This window comes from Squalius cephalus (genome assembly GCF_949319135.1).
Source record: "Squalius cephalus genome assembly, chromosome: 2".
Classification (NCBI taxonomy): Eukaryota; Metazoa; Chordata; class Actinopteri; order Cypriniformes; family Leuciscidae; genus Squalius; species Squalius cephalus.
In genome coordinates, this window is record NC_137123.1 from 6,630,878 (window position 1) to 6,644,346 (window position 13,469).

At 37.7% G+C, this 13,469-nt stretch overlaps 2 protein-coding genes across 2 annotated transcripts in view; both read right to left on the reverse strand.

Annotated features, from left to right (window-relative positions):
- LOC307154798 (B-cell receptor CD22-like) overlaps positions 1-13,469 on the reverse strand; it is a gene marked incomplete at both ends in the record, with an annotated part of 258,223 nt that overhangs the window by 161,847 nt on the left and 82,907 nt on the right. The gene's annotated exons all lie outside the window — the stretch shown is intronic.
- The window catches only part of LOC307154474 (adhesion G protein-coupled receptor E4-like), a 31,554-nt gene that overhangs the window by 10,649 nt on the left and 7,436 nt on the right, over positions 1-13,469 (reverse strand). Inside the window, exons 4-6 of the mRNA XM_079864460.1 lie at positions 12,955-12,986; positions 12,137-12,208; positions 11,794-11,983 (exon numbers count right to left, since the gene is read on the reverse strand). Coding sequence (XP_079720586.1) covers positions 11,794-11,983; positions 12,137-12,208; positions 12,955-12,986 — 294 coding nt within the window. The remainder of the gene's footprint in view (positions 1-11,793; positions 11,984-12,136; positions 12,209-12,954; positions 12,987-13,469) is intronic.

A 13,469-nucleotide genomic window follows, 5' to 3' on the forward strand; every position in this document is an offset into this window, starting at 1 on the left:
GTTTACAAAACTTTGCATTTTCAGGCACCCAAACTGACTCTTTGTTGTCGTGGAAACGAACGGCCAAAAATTATAAAAAGTTTTACGTTTTTAGCCGAGCCCAGGACTCTGATAGTGGGGACTCCATAATCAGAAACATTAGCAGCAGGGATACAACTACGTGCTGCCTTCCACAAGCAACAACTTCTGATGTAAACAGGGAACTTCAGAACATTCTGATGAAACTTAAGACTGCAAATCGACTCATCATTCATGTGGGGAAGAATGATATTCATAAAGAGCAGTCAGAACAAACAAAACTCAATAACTGTTATTTGATAAATATCACTAAATAAATAAATAATAGGCTATGATAATATTATTGAAATAAATAATACTATAATATTATAGTAGGCCTAGAACAGTTAATATTTTCAGAATTCTATATGCTCATTGAGACAAACAGCTAAAGTTAATCAGTGAAATTTAAGGAATTTTTAACATGTTGCAACCGTCTCATGGTTGTGTTGCAACTGTCTCCTGGGTTGGGGTCAGTTGCAACATCTGGCTTCTTCCATTTAAATAAATACTGTGAATGATATGTCATATATAATCATCTTCATATGGTATGGGTATCTAGCAGACAGATGCAAGTTTAATATATACAAATTTGGTTGATCTAGTCCCAATAGTCTCTGAGTAACTGAGAGAAATGCAAAAAGTGTTGCAACTGTCCCCGGTCTCCCCTACGTTTACACGACAACGATACGCTTAAAACTCAGAAGTGTTTCCTTTGAGTTTACAAAACTTTGCATTTTCAGGCACCCAAACTGACTCTTTGTTGTTGTGGAAACGAACGGCCAAAAATTATAAAAAGTTTTACGTTTTTAGCCGAGCCCAGGACTCTGATAGTGGGGACTCCATAATCAGAAACATTAGCAGCAGGGATACAACTACGTGCTGCCTTCCACAAGCAACAACTTCTGATGTAAACAGGGAACTTCAGAACATTCTGATGAAACTTAAGACTGCAAATCGACTCATCATTCATGTGGGGAAGAATGATATTCATAAAGAGCAGTCAGAACAAACAAAACTCAATAACTGTTATTTGATAAATATCACTAAATAAATAAATAATAGGCTATGATAATATTATTGAAATAAATAATACTATAATATTATAGTAGGCCTAAAACAGTTAATATTTTCAGAATTCTATATGCTCATTGAGACAAAAAGCTAAAGTTAATTAGTGAAATTTAAGGTATTTTTAACATGTTGCAACTGTCCCCTTGGTTGGGGTCAGTTGCAACATCTGGCTTCTTCCATTTAAATAAATACTGTGAACGATATGTCATATATAATCATCTTCATATGGTATGGGTATCTAGCAGACAGATGCAAGTTTAATATATGCAAATTTGGTTGATCTAGTCCCAATAGTCTCTGAGTAACTGAGAGAAATGCAAAAAGTGTTGCAACTGTCCCCGGTCTCCCCTACATTTACACGACAACGATACGCTTAAAACTCAGAAGTGTTTCCTTTGAGTTTACAAAACTTTGCATTTTCAGGCACCCAAACTGACTCTTTGTTGTCGTGGAAACGAACGGCCAAAAATTATAAAAAGTTTTACGTTTTTAGCCGAGCCCAGGACTCTGATAGTGGGGACTCCATAATCAGAAACATTAGCAGCAGGGATACAACTACGTGCTGCCTTCCACAAGCAACAACTTCTGATGTAAACAGGGAACTTCAGAACATTCTGATGAAACTTAAGACTGCAAATCGACTCATCATTCATGTGGGGAAGAATGATATTCATAAAGAGAAGTCAGAACAAACAAAACTCAATAACTGTTATTTGATAAATATCACTAAATAAATAAATAATAGGCTATGATAATATTATAGAAATAAATAATACTATAATATTATAGTAGGCCTAAAACAGTTAATATTTTCAGAATTCTATATGCTCATTGAGACAAACAGCTAAAGTTAATCAGTGAAATTTAAGGTATTTTTAACATGTTGCAACCGTCTCATGGTTGTGTTGCAACTGTCTCCTGGGTTGGGGTCAGTTGCAACATCTGGCTTCTTCCATTTAAATAAATACTGTGAATGATATGTCATATATAATCATCTTCATATGGTATGGGTATCTAGCAGACAGATGCAAGTTTAATATATACAAATTTGGTTGATCTAGTCCCAATAGTCTCTGAGTAACTGAGAGAAATGCAAAAAGTGTTGCAACTGTCCCCGGTCTCCCCTACATTTACACGACAACGATACGCTTAAAACTCAGAAGTGTTTCCTTTGAGTTTACAAAACTTTGCATTTTCAGGCACCCAAACTGACTCTTTGTTGTTGTGGAAACGAACGGCCAAAAATTATAAAAAGTTTTACGTTTTTAGCCGAGCCCAGGACTCTGATAGTGGGGGACTCCATAATCAGAAACATTAGCAGCAGGGATACAACTACGTGCTGCCTTCCACAAGCAACAACTTCTGATATAAACAGGGAACTTCAGAACATTCTGATGAAACATAAGACTGCAAATCGACTCATCATTCATGTGGGGAAGAATGATATTCATAAAGAGCAGTCAGAACGCCTTAAGAAGGATTTCAATGAACTTTTCGAAACACTTAAAAGACTGAAAGTTCAAACATTCATCAGTGGACCACTCCCAGCAAGAGGAACAAACAGGTTTTCACGGCTGCTTGGGCTTAATACGTGGCTGCAAAAAACCTGCAATATAAAAGGAGTGAACTTCATTGACAATTTCAATCTTTTCTGGAGTCAGAGACAACTTTTTCATCGGGATGGCCATCACCCAAACAAACTTGGTTCAAGAGTGTTAAAGGACAATATCTACTTCTATCTCAACCATCCTTCTGCAGTGTGTGCCAATCCACTCAATCTGAACGGCACACACACACCTGGACACAGTATGAATGACCACAGGACTTCACTTCAGCAGCAAAATGGACATGCGGTTGACATGTCACACAAGGACAATGATAACACCACTCAGCCACAACAACCTCTGCTCACGGACCCAATCTCAGCTGAGCCCTGCCCACAGAGCTCATCACAGACAGACATATTAGAACTGCTCCAAGATTCAGCACCCAAGGACGTCTTCCTGGAAAACAGCCAGGGAAGCCAGGACAGCATATCACAGCCTCCGATAACACCAGAGCAACAGCCCCTCTCACCAGACACGTTTTCCCTCTCTCTAGCATCGCCACTTCTGTGCTTCTCACAGAAAATTGAAGAACTGGTGTATGCTGGAACCAAACTATCCCACTCTTTTGCTGCAAGCCCCCAGATACCAACCAAAAAACGGCAGGCACCACAACCACCAAAGCCTGCGGGCCCAGCTCGCCCTCCCCCTCCTGTGAGAGCTCTTCTGCCTCTGCCACAACGCCAGGGCCCACACCCTCCTCCATCTGCTTGAGGTGAACCAAAAACAACTGATACCAGCTCTCAGTGATGTGTGTTGGGTCCCTGCTATGATAACAGTAACTTTCTCAAATGTTTACAGAACAAGCGGGAACCCAGTGTGCCTGTATCTTTCTCTATTGCTGTTCTATTACAAGATAGAATGTCTAAGGCCTTCAATAGCCGTACAGCAAACCCAACTAATCTGATGCCTATTACACGTCAAATTAAGATTGATGTGGGGACAAAAATTAAGACTGTTCAGTTAGCACTTTTAAACATTCGCTCACTTAAAAATAAATCACTTCTAGTCAACGACTGTTAAGAGAGGTGGGGGTCTAGCTGCTCTTTTTAAAGATATCTATCAATGTAAGCAAATATCATTTGGGAATTACCCTTCTTTCGAATATCTGGGTATTGTGTTAAAAGGTGCTCCACGCATTGTACTTATCATTATTTACAGGGCTCCAATTCCAGCCTTCATTATTAGAAGGCTGGAATACTCTCCAGCCTTTGCTGAGGACTTTACAGAACTGTTATCAACAATTACCTCAGAGTTTGACTGTTTTGCCATTGCTGGAGATTTTAACATCCACATAGATAGTGCAGAAAACAATATGGCAAAAGAAATCAAAACTGTTTTAAAAACTTTTGATCTGACTCAGCATATACATGGACCCACACACAATCGTGGACACACTCTAGATTTACTTATCAGTAAGGGTCTAAACATTTCATCGATTGTTATTAAGGATGTAGCACTGTCTGATCATTTCTGTATTTTCTTTGATATATTGATCTCTCCTGCCATTGAAGCTAGATCTGTGTCTGTCAAGAAGAGATGCTTAAATGAGAACACTAGTGTACTATTTATGAAGGCTATATCCTTAACACCAAGCATATCTGCAGACTCTGTTGATTTTCTCCTTGATTCTTTTAACTCAAAAGTTAAAAGTGTAATTGATGATATTGCTCCTGTTAAAGTCAGGAAGAAGAGTGGCAGACAAAAAGCACCTTGGAGAAACTCAACAGCAGTGCAAAATATGAAAAGACAATGCAGAAAAGCAGAGCGCATGTGGCGGAAGACTAAACTTGTAGTCCATTATAACATCTACAAAGACAGCCTTCATGCTTTCAATATGGAACTAGGCAAAGCTAGACAGACTTTATTCTCAAATATTATAAACAGCAATTTAAACAACACACGCACTCTTTTTGCTACTGTAGAGAGACTGATAAACCCCCCAAGCCAGATTCCCAGTGAAATGCTCTCAGAGAACAAGTGTAGTGAGTTTGCTTCTTTCTTCTCTGAGAAAATCAATAATATCAGAAAGGTGATCAGCACATCCTTGAGTTGCACTGAGGTCAGACAGATCAGACCACCTGAGAAAGTAGTTACTATGTCTGATTTCAAAGAAATTGATGGCAAAATTTTGGAAGAAACCGTACAGCACCTTAAAACATCAACCTGTGCTCTTGACACACGTCCCACATCTTTTTTCAAAAGTGTGTTAAACAGTTTAGAAGCAGATCTTCTAGAAGTGGTAAATGCCTCACTTCTCTCTGGGAGTTTTCCAAACTCCCTGAAAACTGCAGTTGTCAAGCCCCTCCTGAAAAAGAGCAATCTGGATAAGTCCATATTAAGCAACTATAGGCCGATTTCAAATCTTCCTTTCATAGGCAAGATCATTGAAAAAGTTGTCTTCAATCAGCTGAACAAATTTTTATGCTCGAATGGATACTTTGACAATTTTCAATCTGGTTTCCGACCACACCACAGCACAGAGACAGCGCTCATAAAGATAATAAACGATATTCGCTTAAAGGGATAGTTCGCCCAAAAATGATATTTAAGCCATGATTTACTCACCCTCAAGCCGTTCGAGATGCATATGTCAATCTTTTTTCAGACAAACACATTTTCAGTTATTTTAGAAAATGTCTTAGATCTTTCAGTGGTTATAATGTGAAGCAATGGGGTCCAGCTGCTCCAAGTCGCAAATTGTGCATGCATCCTTCACAAAAATAATCCATCCGGCTCCAGGGGGATAAACGAAGGCCTTCTGAGGGTAATCCGTGCGGTTTTGTCGTAAAAATATACATATTTAAAACTTTATAAACGAAAATAACTGGCTTCCGGTGGCGGTCGGTGAGCGTTCATGGAGATGGATGCTGGCATATGACGTAGGACGTAGCGTAGGAAGCGTCGTGACGTAGAACGAACGCAGAGTTTTGTTTTGCTCTGCTCTCTGGCTCCGCTGTCACGTTCGTTCTACGTCACGACGCTTCCATCGCCATGAACGCGCGTCGACCGCTACCGGAAGCCAGTTATTTTCGTTTATAAAGTTTTAAATATGTATATTTTTACGACAAAACCGCACGGATTACCCTCAGAAGGCCTTCGTTTATCCCCCTGGAGCCGGATGGATTATTTTTGTGAAGGATGCATGCACATTTTGCGACTTGGAGCAGCTGGACCCCATAGCTTCACATTATAACCACTGAAAGATCTAAGACATTTTCTAAAATAACTGAAAATGTGTTCGTCTGAAAAAAGATTGACATATGCATCTCGAACGGCTTGAGGGTGAGTAAATCATGGCTTAAATATCATTTTTGGGCGAACTATCCCTTTAAATACTGATTCAGGCAAATTATCAGTGCTGGTACTACTCGACCTCAGTGCTGCATTTGACACTGTCGATCATAACATACTTCTTGACAGGCTGGAAAACTGGGTGGGGCTTTCTGGGATAGTCCTAAAATGGTTCAGGTCATACTTAGATGGGAGAGGTTATTATGTGAGTATAGGAGACCATAAGTCTGAGTGGACATCCATGACATGCGGAGTCAGGGCTGGACTGGGACAAAAAATCGGCCCGGGCATTTTGGCCCAGACTGGCCCACTATATGATCATGAACACCACCCATCTTTGCACGCCCTTAAAGGAGCTGTATGTAAGAAATGTATTTCAATTAATCATAAAATGACCCTGATATGTCACTAGACATTAAGAAATCATGTTCATTTCAAATACTTATATCACTGACAACAGTAGTACGGCCAGGATATTGTCATTTAAAAAGTGAAGTTGCAGCCCTCAACTGATGTTGATGTTGTCATCTTGTGTTTTGGCCTGATGCTCCACCCTCCACCTATCTACCAATCACGAAGTCAGTAGTGTTTCGGCATCCGGGTTGCCAGCTCTGCTCTAGTTACCACAGTTGCAGCTCCTTGTAGCAGCCTACGTTCCTGCTGGATCCTGCAACATATCTGGCAACCTCGAGTCAGGGGGGAGGGGACACAGTGATTGCAGTACCAGTTTTGGCCACAATCTTACATACAGCTCCTTTAAATATATGCATACCATCTCCTATTCCTTAAAACCACTAATGCCATGTAATGAGTGAGTATAGGAACAAGTGAGAGTTAACAGATGAAATAAGTAAAAATTTGACATTTATTAATACAGTTGAACTATACTCCACAGTGATGAATCCTAAAACAAGCTATAAGCTGCAATACATAGCATAGCAATACCAGTGTTTCTTATAGGATTTTTGGTAAAACTGTGGTGGTTGGACCTTGGTCCTTCTAGGGGGGTTTGGGGTCATGCCCCCCCATGAGAAAATTTTGTGCATTTTAATGTTAAATTCATCAATCTGGTGCACGTTGAGAGTTCAAAATGAAAAGCTCCAACCCATATTCAGTGTGCAAATTAAACAAAGAAAAATTCAAACCTAATTAATAATAATAGTTAATAAATAAATACATAATAATAGTTACAATATTAATCCTATGACAGTAATAGCCATATTTTGTAAAACAAATGCACTAAAAAATAAAGGAAACTTTCATAATTAGTTTTGTACCAATTTCTATACTTGAAAGAGATAAGCACATGATATTTTATTTTGACGCAAACTGCATCAAGCTTTTATTTTGGTGGAAAACATGGTTTACAAACGCCTCTCATTAAATTTCTAGTGAATTGCGGCAATCATCAACTATGCAGATGTGGAAATAATCTGTAACTGGGTAATATGGGTTCCTACACTCATGACATGGCCTAAGTGTTTTGAAAGTAGTTCTGCTTAACGCAGGCTCTACACTTTCTCATCTCTCTCCTGATCCTCCTATCATCATCTGCCACAGGAGCTGATGAAGAAAACATATTTTGACACAGTTTAAACTTTACAGTGTCTGCTTTAAGGGCCTGTTTCTATTTTTTCACGCTATTTCTCTGCACATTCCTTGCGTTTCTTCTCCATCTCGCTGACTATTTTGACAGATACACACTGACACTACTGCACGCTCGCTCACTCGTTTAAACTTGTGATTGGGCTAGCCCAGTGTCAATCAAGAAAAGAACCAATGGGCCGCTGATCTACGTGTTTCATGGGCTGGTCTGTCAGAAAAAAAAAACTAACGCTGACTTTTTTTGACCAATGCATTACACCGGCACAAACCCAGCGCCGCCAATTAAGCAAAACAAAACAAAACGAATGGGCCGCCGATGTACACATTTTATGGGCCGTTAAAAAAAAAAGAAAAATAATAATAATAAAAATGATGTATATGAGTATGAGATGTACCGGCCCAAAAAGCACGTCGGCCCACCGGGAAAGTGCCCGGTATGCCCGATGGCCAGTCCAGCCCTGTGCGGAGTCCCTCAAGGCTCAATTATTGCGCCACTCCTGTTCAACCTGTATATGCTCCCAATGAGCCAAATAATGAGAAAGAACCAAATCTCTTACCACAGCTATGCAGACGACACACAGCTCTACCTAGCCCTATCGCCTAACGATTACAGCCTCATTGACTCCCTGTGCCAATGCATTGACGAAGTCAACAGTTGGATGTGTCAAAACTTTCTTCAGTTAAACAAAGACAAAACTGAAGTCATTGCGTTTGGAAACAAAGATGAAGTTCTCAAGGTGAACGCATACCTTCACTCTAGGGGTCAAACAACTAAAAATCAAGTCAGGAATCTTGGTGTGACACTAGAGTCAGACCTTAGTTTCAGTAGTCATGTCAAAGCAACAACTAAATCAGCATACTATCATCTGAAAAATATTGCAAGAATTAGATGCTTTGTTTCCAGACAAGACTTGGATAAACTTGTTCATGCTTTCATCACCAGCAGGGTGGATTATTGTAATGGACTCCTCACTGGCCTTCCCAAAAAGACCATAAGACAGTTGCAGCTCATACAGAACGCTGCTGCCAGGATTCTGAGCAGAACTAGAAAATATGAACATATCACACCAGTCCTCAGGTCTTTACACTGGCTCCCAGTTAAATTTAGGATTGATTTTAAAGTATTATTACTGGACCTCAATACATTGTAGATATGCTCACTGAATATAAACCCAACAGATCACTCAGATCACTAGGATCATATCAGCTAGAAATACCAAGGGTTCACTCTAAGCATGGCGAGTCCGCTTTTAGCTATTATGCTGGAACAGCTTCCAGAGGAGATCAGACGTGCTCCTACTGTACACTGTTAGACCTTACCGGGTTTTTTTACAGTAAAATACTGGCAACACTGTTGCCAGTAATATACTGTTAATTGTACAGTTATTTACTGTAATCTAAAGTTTGTTTCTGTAAAAATGCACTAAATTAAAATTCAAGTTAACTAATTACACTTGCAGAAACCGACTGCCTTAAATTGACCAACTGTCATTTAAATGTATTAATTAAAATTCATAATGTATAAATAACGTGAGCAAAGTATTAATGTGAACTTCTTTCATTTGAAACCAATAAAAAACTATTGAACATAAAAAGATTTCCACTGGACCAACAACTACACAGTCACCGCCTGTTAAATAAAGCAACATGCAACATATCATCAATGTTTGTAGATCTTCTCCTGGACTGAAGCACAGGCTCTACTCTTCTGCACAATGGTGACCCAAAAAAATAAATTTTACAGTAAACTACTGGCAACAGTGTTGCCAGTATATAACTGTTTTATAACTTACAGTTTATTACTGTTAAAATACATTTTGTGGGTGTGACTTTTTATCTTACACTGTTAACCCTTTCAACCCCACAGGAAAATCCACACTACAAAGAGTATATTAAGTAACATTGACGCAGTGTTGCAGTGAGATAATTAAGGGAATATGTTAAATAATAAGTTAATAAGTAAAATAAGTGATTGTTGAGCATTAGTGATGAACACCTGCTGTTAACAAGCAGAATCACTGAAGAAAAGAGGAACGGAAGAACAGAAAATAGAGAAACACAAGAACTACAACTGACTTCCAGCCATTACACATTATTACACTTATTATTAACCAGTATGACTTTATTTCTGTCATACATCTACAGAAGTTGTTATCGAGATGTTTAATTGAAAATGTTTGGTTTGAAGTTACCGTTATAGAGATCAGTGCTTGATTAAGTTGGGCTCCTGACCCTTGACTTTATAACGTTAGTATTTCACTGGCTGAATGAACTGTGTATTTGCACTTGTGCACACACACAGTTTGTAAATGATTGCAGTTATACTGATAATGATGAAATAATCTTTGTATAACCTGTTCATACACTAAATCTCTTTCAGTTTTTAATTCTGTATCAAAAGTGTTATATTACCACCACTGTGAAACAATAGTAATAAATTACAATCATAATTTTTTTAACACATAATGCACAGCCTAAAAATTAAACAGAGCTACAATGTCTTGTAGAAACACAGAAATATCAAAAATCTGCAAATGTCTCTCATCAATGGTGGCAATAATTTATTTGTATTTATATATTCATGCAGGAGTGCATGCTGGGAGTTTTATACAATCCTGGAACCCAGCATGCATTGCGACATGAAAGTTTTTATTGTCACCATTGTTGAGATTCATGTGCTGATTGTTGATCTCTGTTTGTGTCTGAGTTAAGCAGGAGCTAAAAAAGTTTTAAAACACTATATTATTTCAATATTCTTCAGAATAACTAATTACAGAAACATTGTATTTCACATTATAGATTAATAGATATATGATTCATATGACAAACCCATAAAACCAAAGCTTTTACACTGATTAAGATCAGAGAATCAGACATGTCCAGAATGACTATGTAATTATCACAACGGTCATACACACATGATCATCTTTCTCTTGACTTTTCTTGCCATAACACATGTGTTTTATAAACGCATAGTTAAAGCAGTCAGAGAAAAACTGATATAATAAAGTCAATGGTTCAAGAGCCCAACTAAAACAAATACTGATCTCCATCATGGTGATAATAATTTATTATATAAATATTAATAATATTTATTTTCAATAAAACATCAACATCATAAACATCAACAATTAAATATCTGTTAATTCTCAACAATAACTTTTGTACAAAAGAAATAATGTTAAACTGGTTTGTAAACTGGTTTCACACTCAGTGTTGCTGGAAGTCAGTTGTAGTTTTTGTGTTTCTCTTTTTTCTGTTCTTGTTTCTCTGTCCTTCAGTGATTCTGCTTATCAGGTGTTCATCAGTGTCTCAGTTCACTCACTTTTTTTCATTCACTCTGTCAAGTGGACTATATTAGTGAACTAATGTAGGGAATAGTGAATGAGGGTATAGGGTGTGATTGGGAAAACAGCCTCTGAGTGTCGACTTTGAGCACTGTTAATTCACAGTATATTCCTGTAGGCTATTATTGTTTTCTACGGTATATTACTGTTTTAATGGAAAATGGTATGATATTGTCAGAATTAGGCCTTTTTTTACAGCAAGGGTTAGAAGTGTAGTCACTTTCAAATCCAGACTCAAAACACAACTGTTTAGCTATGCATTTACTGAATAAGCACTGTGCCGCTGTTCGTCCGACTGTTTGTACTGTACTGTATTTTATTTTTCTAAACTGTTTTAATTATTCTTATTTCTTTTTATTATTTTAATTTCTTCTATGTAAAGCACTTTGAATTGCCACTGTGTATGAAATGTGCTATATAAATAAACTTGCCTTGCCTTGAAAACGGTGTCGTGTGAACAGACCCTAAGGCTGTGGCTGAAGCGGGTGTTCATAATGCTCAATCATCTCTTAATTAATCACTAAATTATCTCATTAACTTTAACACTTTTAACACTCTTTAGATTGGGACAATATGTACTCTGAGCAGTGTTGATTTAACACTGGGGATTTTGCTGTGTGCCTGTAACGTTGTAGTAATCATGAAGACATTGATTAGCTTGTTCAGGTGTGTTTGATTAGGGTTGGAGCTAAACTCCAGGAAAGTGGATCTCGTGGTCCAGAGTTGAGAACCCCTGCTCTAGACTATATAAACTCCCCGATATCATATATAAGCTCAGTTTCATCATCAATAATAACAGTTTCTCCACTCACCAACAGCAGCAAGAGTAAAACTGACTCTGTCATTTGTGTCTGTCGGCTTCACCAATGTAGAGATGAGTTTCCCGTTGGTTTTTAACACATGGTTTCCGTTGAAGGCTAGTTCAGCTGGCCTGACTGATGATGAAGATTCTGAAATCTTTCCTGAAGCGTTGAGGACCATATTCAAAATATTGGTCACATTCTAATTTATTGATCAGAAAAAAAAAAATACTGTAAATGTAAATATTAAGAAAGCCAATTAATCACACCTGCAATGTCAATAATGTAACTGACAATTACATTTGATTTGATTATTTTATATATATATATAAAAATATATATCTTGAAGACTTACAGTCAAAGGAAGCTCTTGAGCTGTAATGTTCTCGATCTGCTCTAGAAGATTTTGAAGGGATTCAGTCTGACTCTGAAATCAAAATTGAGAAGACAGAATTTGACAATATGTGAGTGATGACTTTAACCGGGTATGCGGAGTGCCTCTGAAATGAGACACAGACACTGTTTTTTAACGAATTTCTTAAAAAAAATGATTAAATTACATTTTTTTTTTTTAAACATTTGTCGCCACCTACTGGTGGAAATGAAAATACTTTTCCAAAGGTGCTTTTCTGTATTTTGCTCGTTACAGTGGACAGTGTTTGTATCCAAACCAGTGCCAGAAAATGTCTTAGAAAATGGATTACCCTCAGAAGGCCTTCGTTTATCCCCCTGGAGCCGGATGGATTACTTTTGTGAAGGATGCATGCACATTTTGGGACTTGAATGAGGTGGACCCCATAGGTTCACATTATAACCACTGAAAGATCTAAGACATTTTCTAAAATAACTGAAAATGTGTTCGTCTGAAAAAAGATTGACATATGCATCTCGAACGGCTTGAGGGTGAGTAAATCATGGGTTAACTATCATTTTTGGGCGAACTATCCCTTTAATTAGCGAGTCCACAAACTCATTTTTTCAATTGGCTTTTGTATGCAGAGTATTCACAGCTTATATGGACTGAATGCCCCCATAAACCATCAGCAATTATTAGAAAAGCACATTCATATTTCAGTTTACACACTTATCTAAAATGCACGTTATTGCACTGCTTCAGTTTGGACAATTATTGATAGGAGTCTCTACAACTTCAATTTCAGAAACTCAACTTACGTTGTATCCTTCCAGCGGCGTTATATTTATACCTGCAATGACAGAAATCAGCATGAAGACAATAATATAATAACTGCAAAACTTTAAAAAATAACTATTTTACTAAGCAGCAATTTCAGCAAGATTGTGAATTCAGCAAGATTTCAGTGGTGTACCTCCTTCTGCGTTCCCCCTCTCTTCCACTTAGACTTCAGTCATACCTTTTCCATTAAGGGACAATATTTGCCCTCTAAATTTATTTCCCAGTGCTTTTTTTTACCTTTATGAATAACTTTATTAAATAAAAAATGATTTCAATGAAAAATGTTCAATAGAGCAATATGCAATGACGGAAAAACGAAGTGATACTTTGAAATATTAAACTAAAACCAGTCAAAAAAGTCTGTGAGTCATTCTTACATTCAGTAACAAAGCAAATAGCTGTATTTATAAATGAATCATTGAATGATTGACTCACAATTCTTTTCAAAGCTGCAGAATTGTTTACGAAACACCGGTGTGTGCTGTAGTTCTGC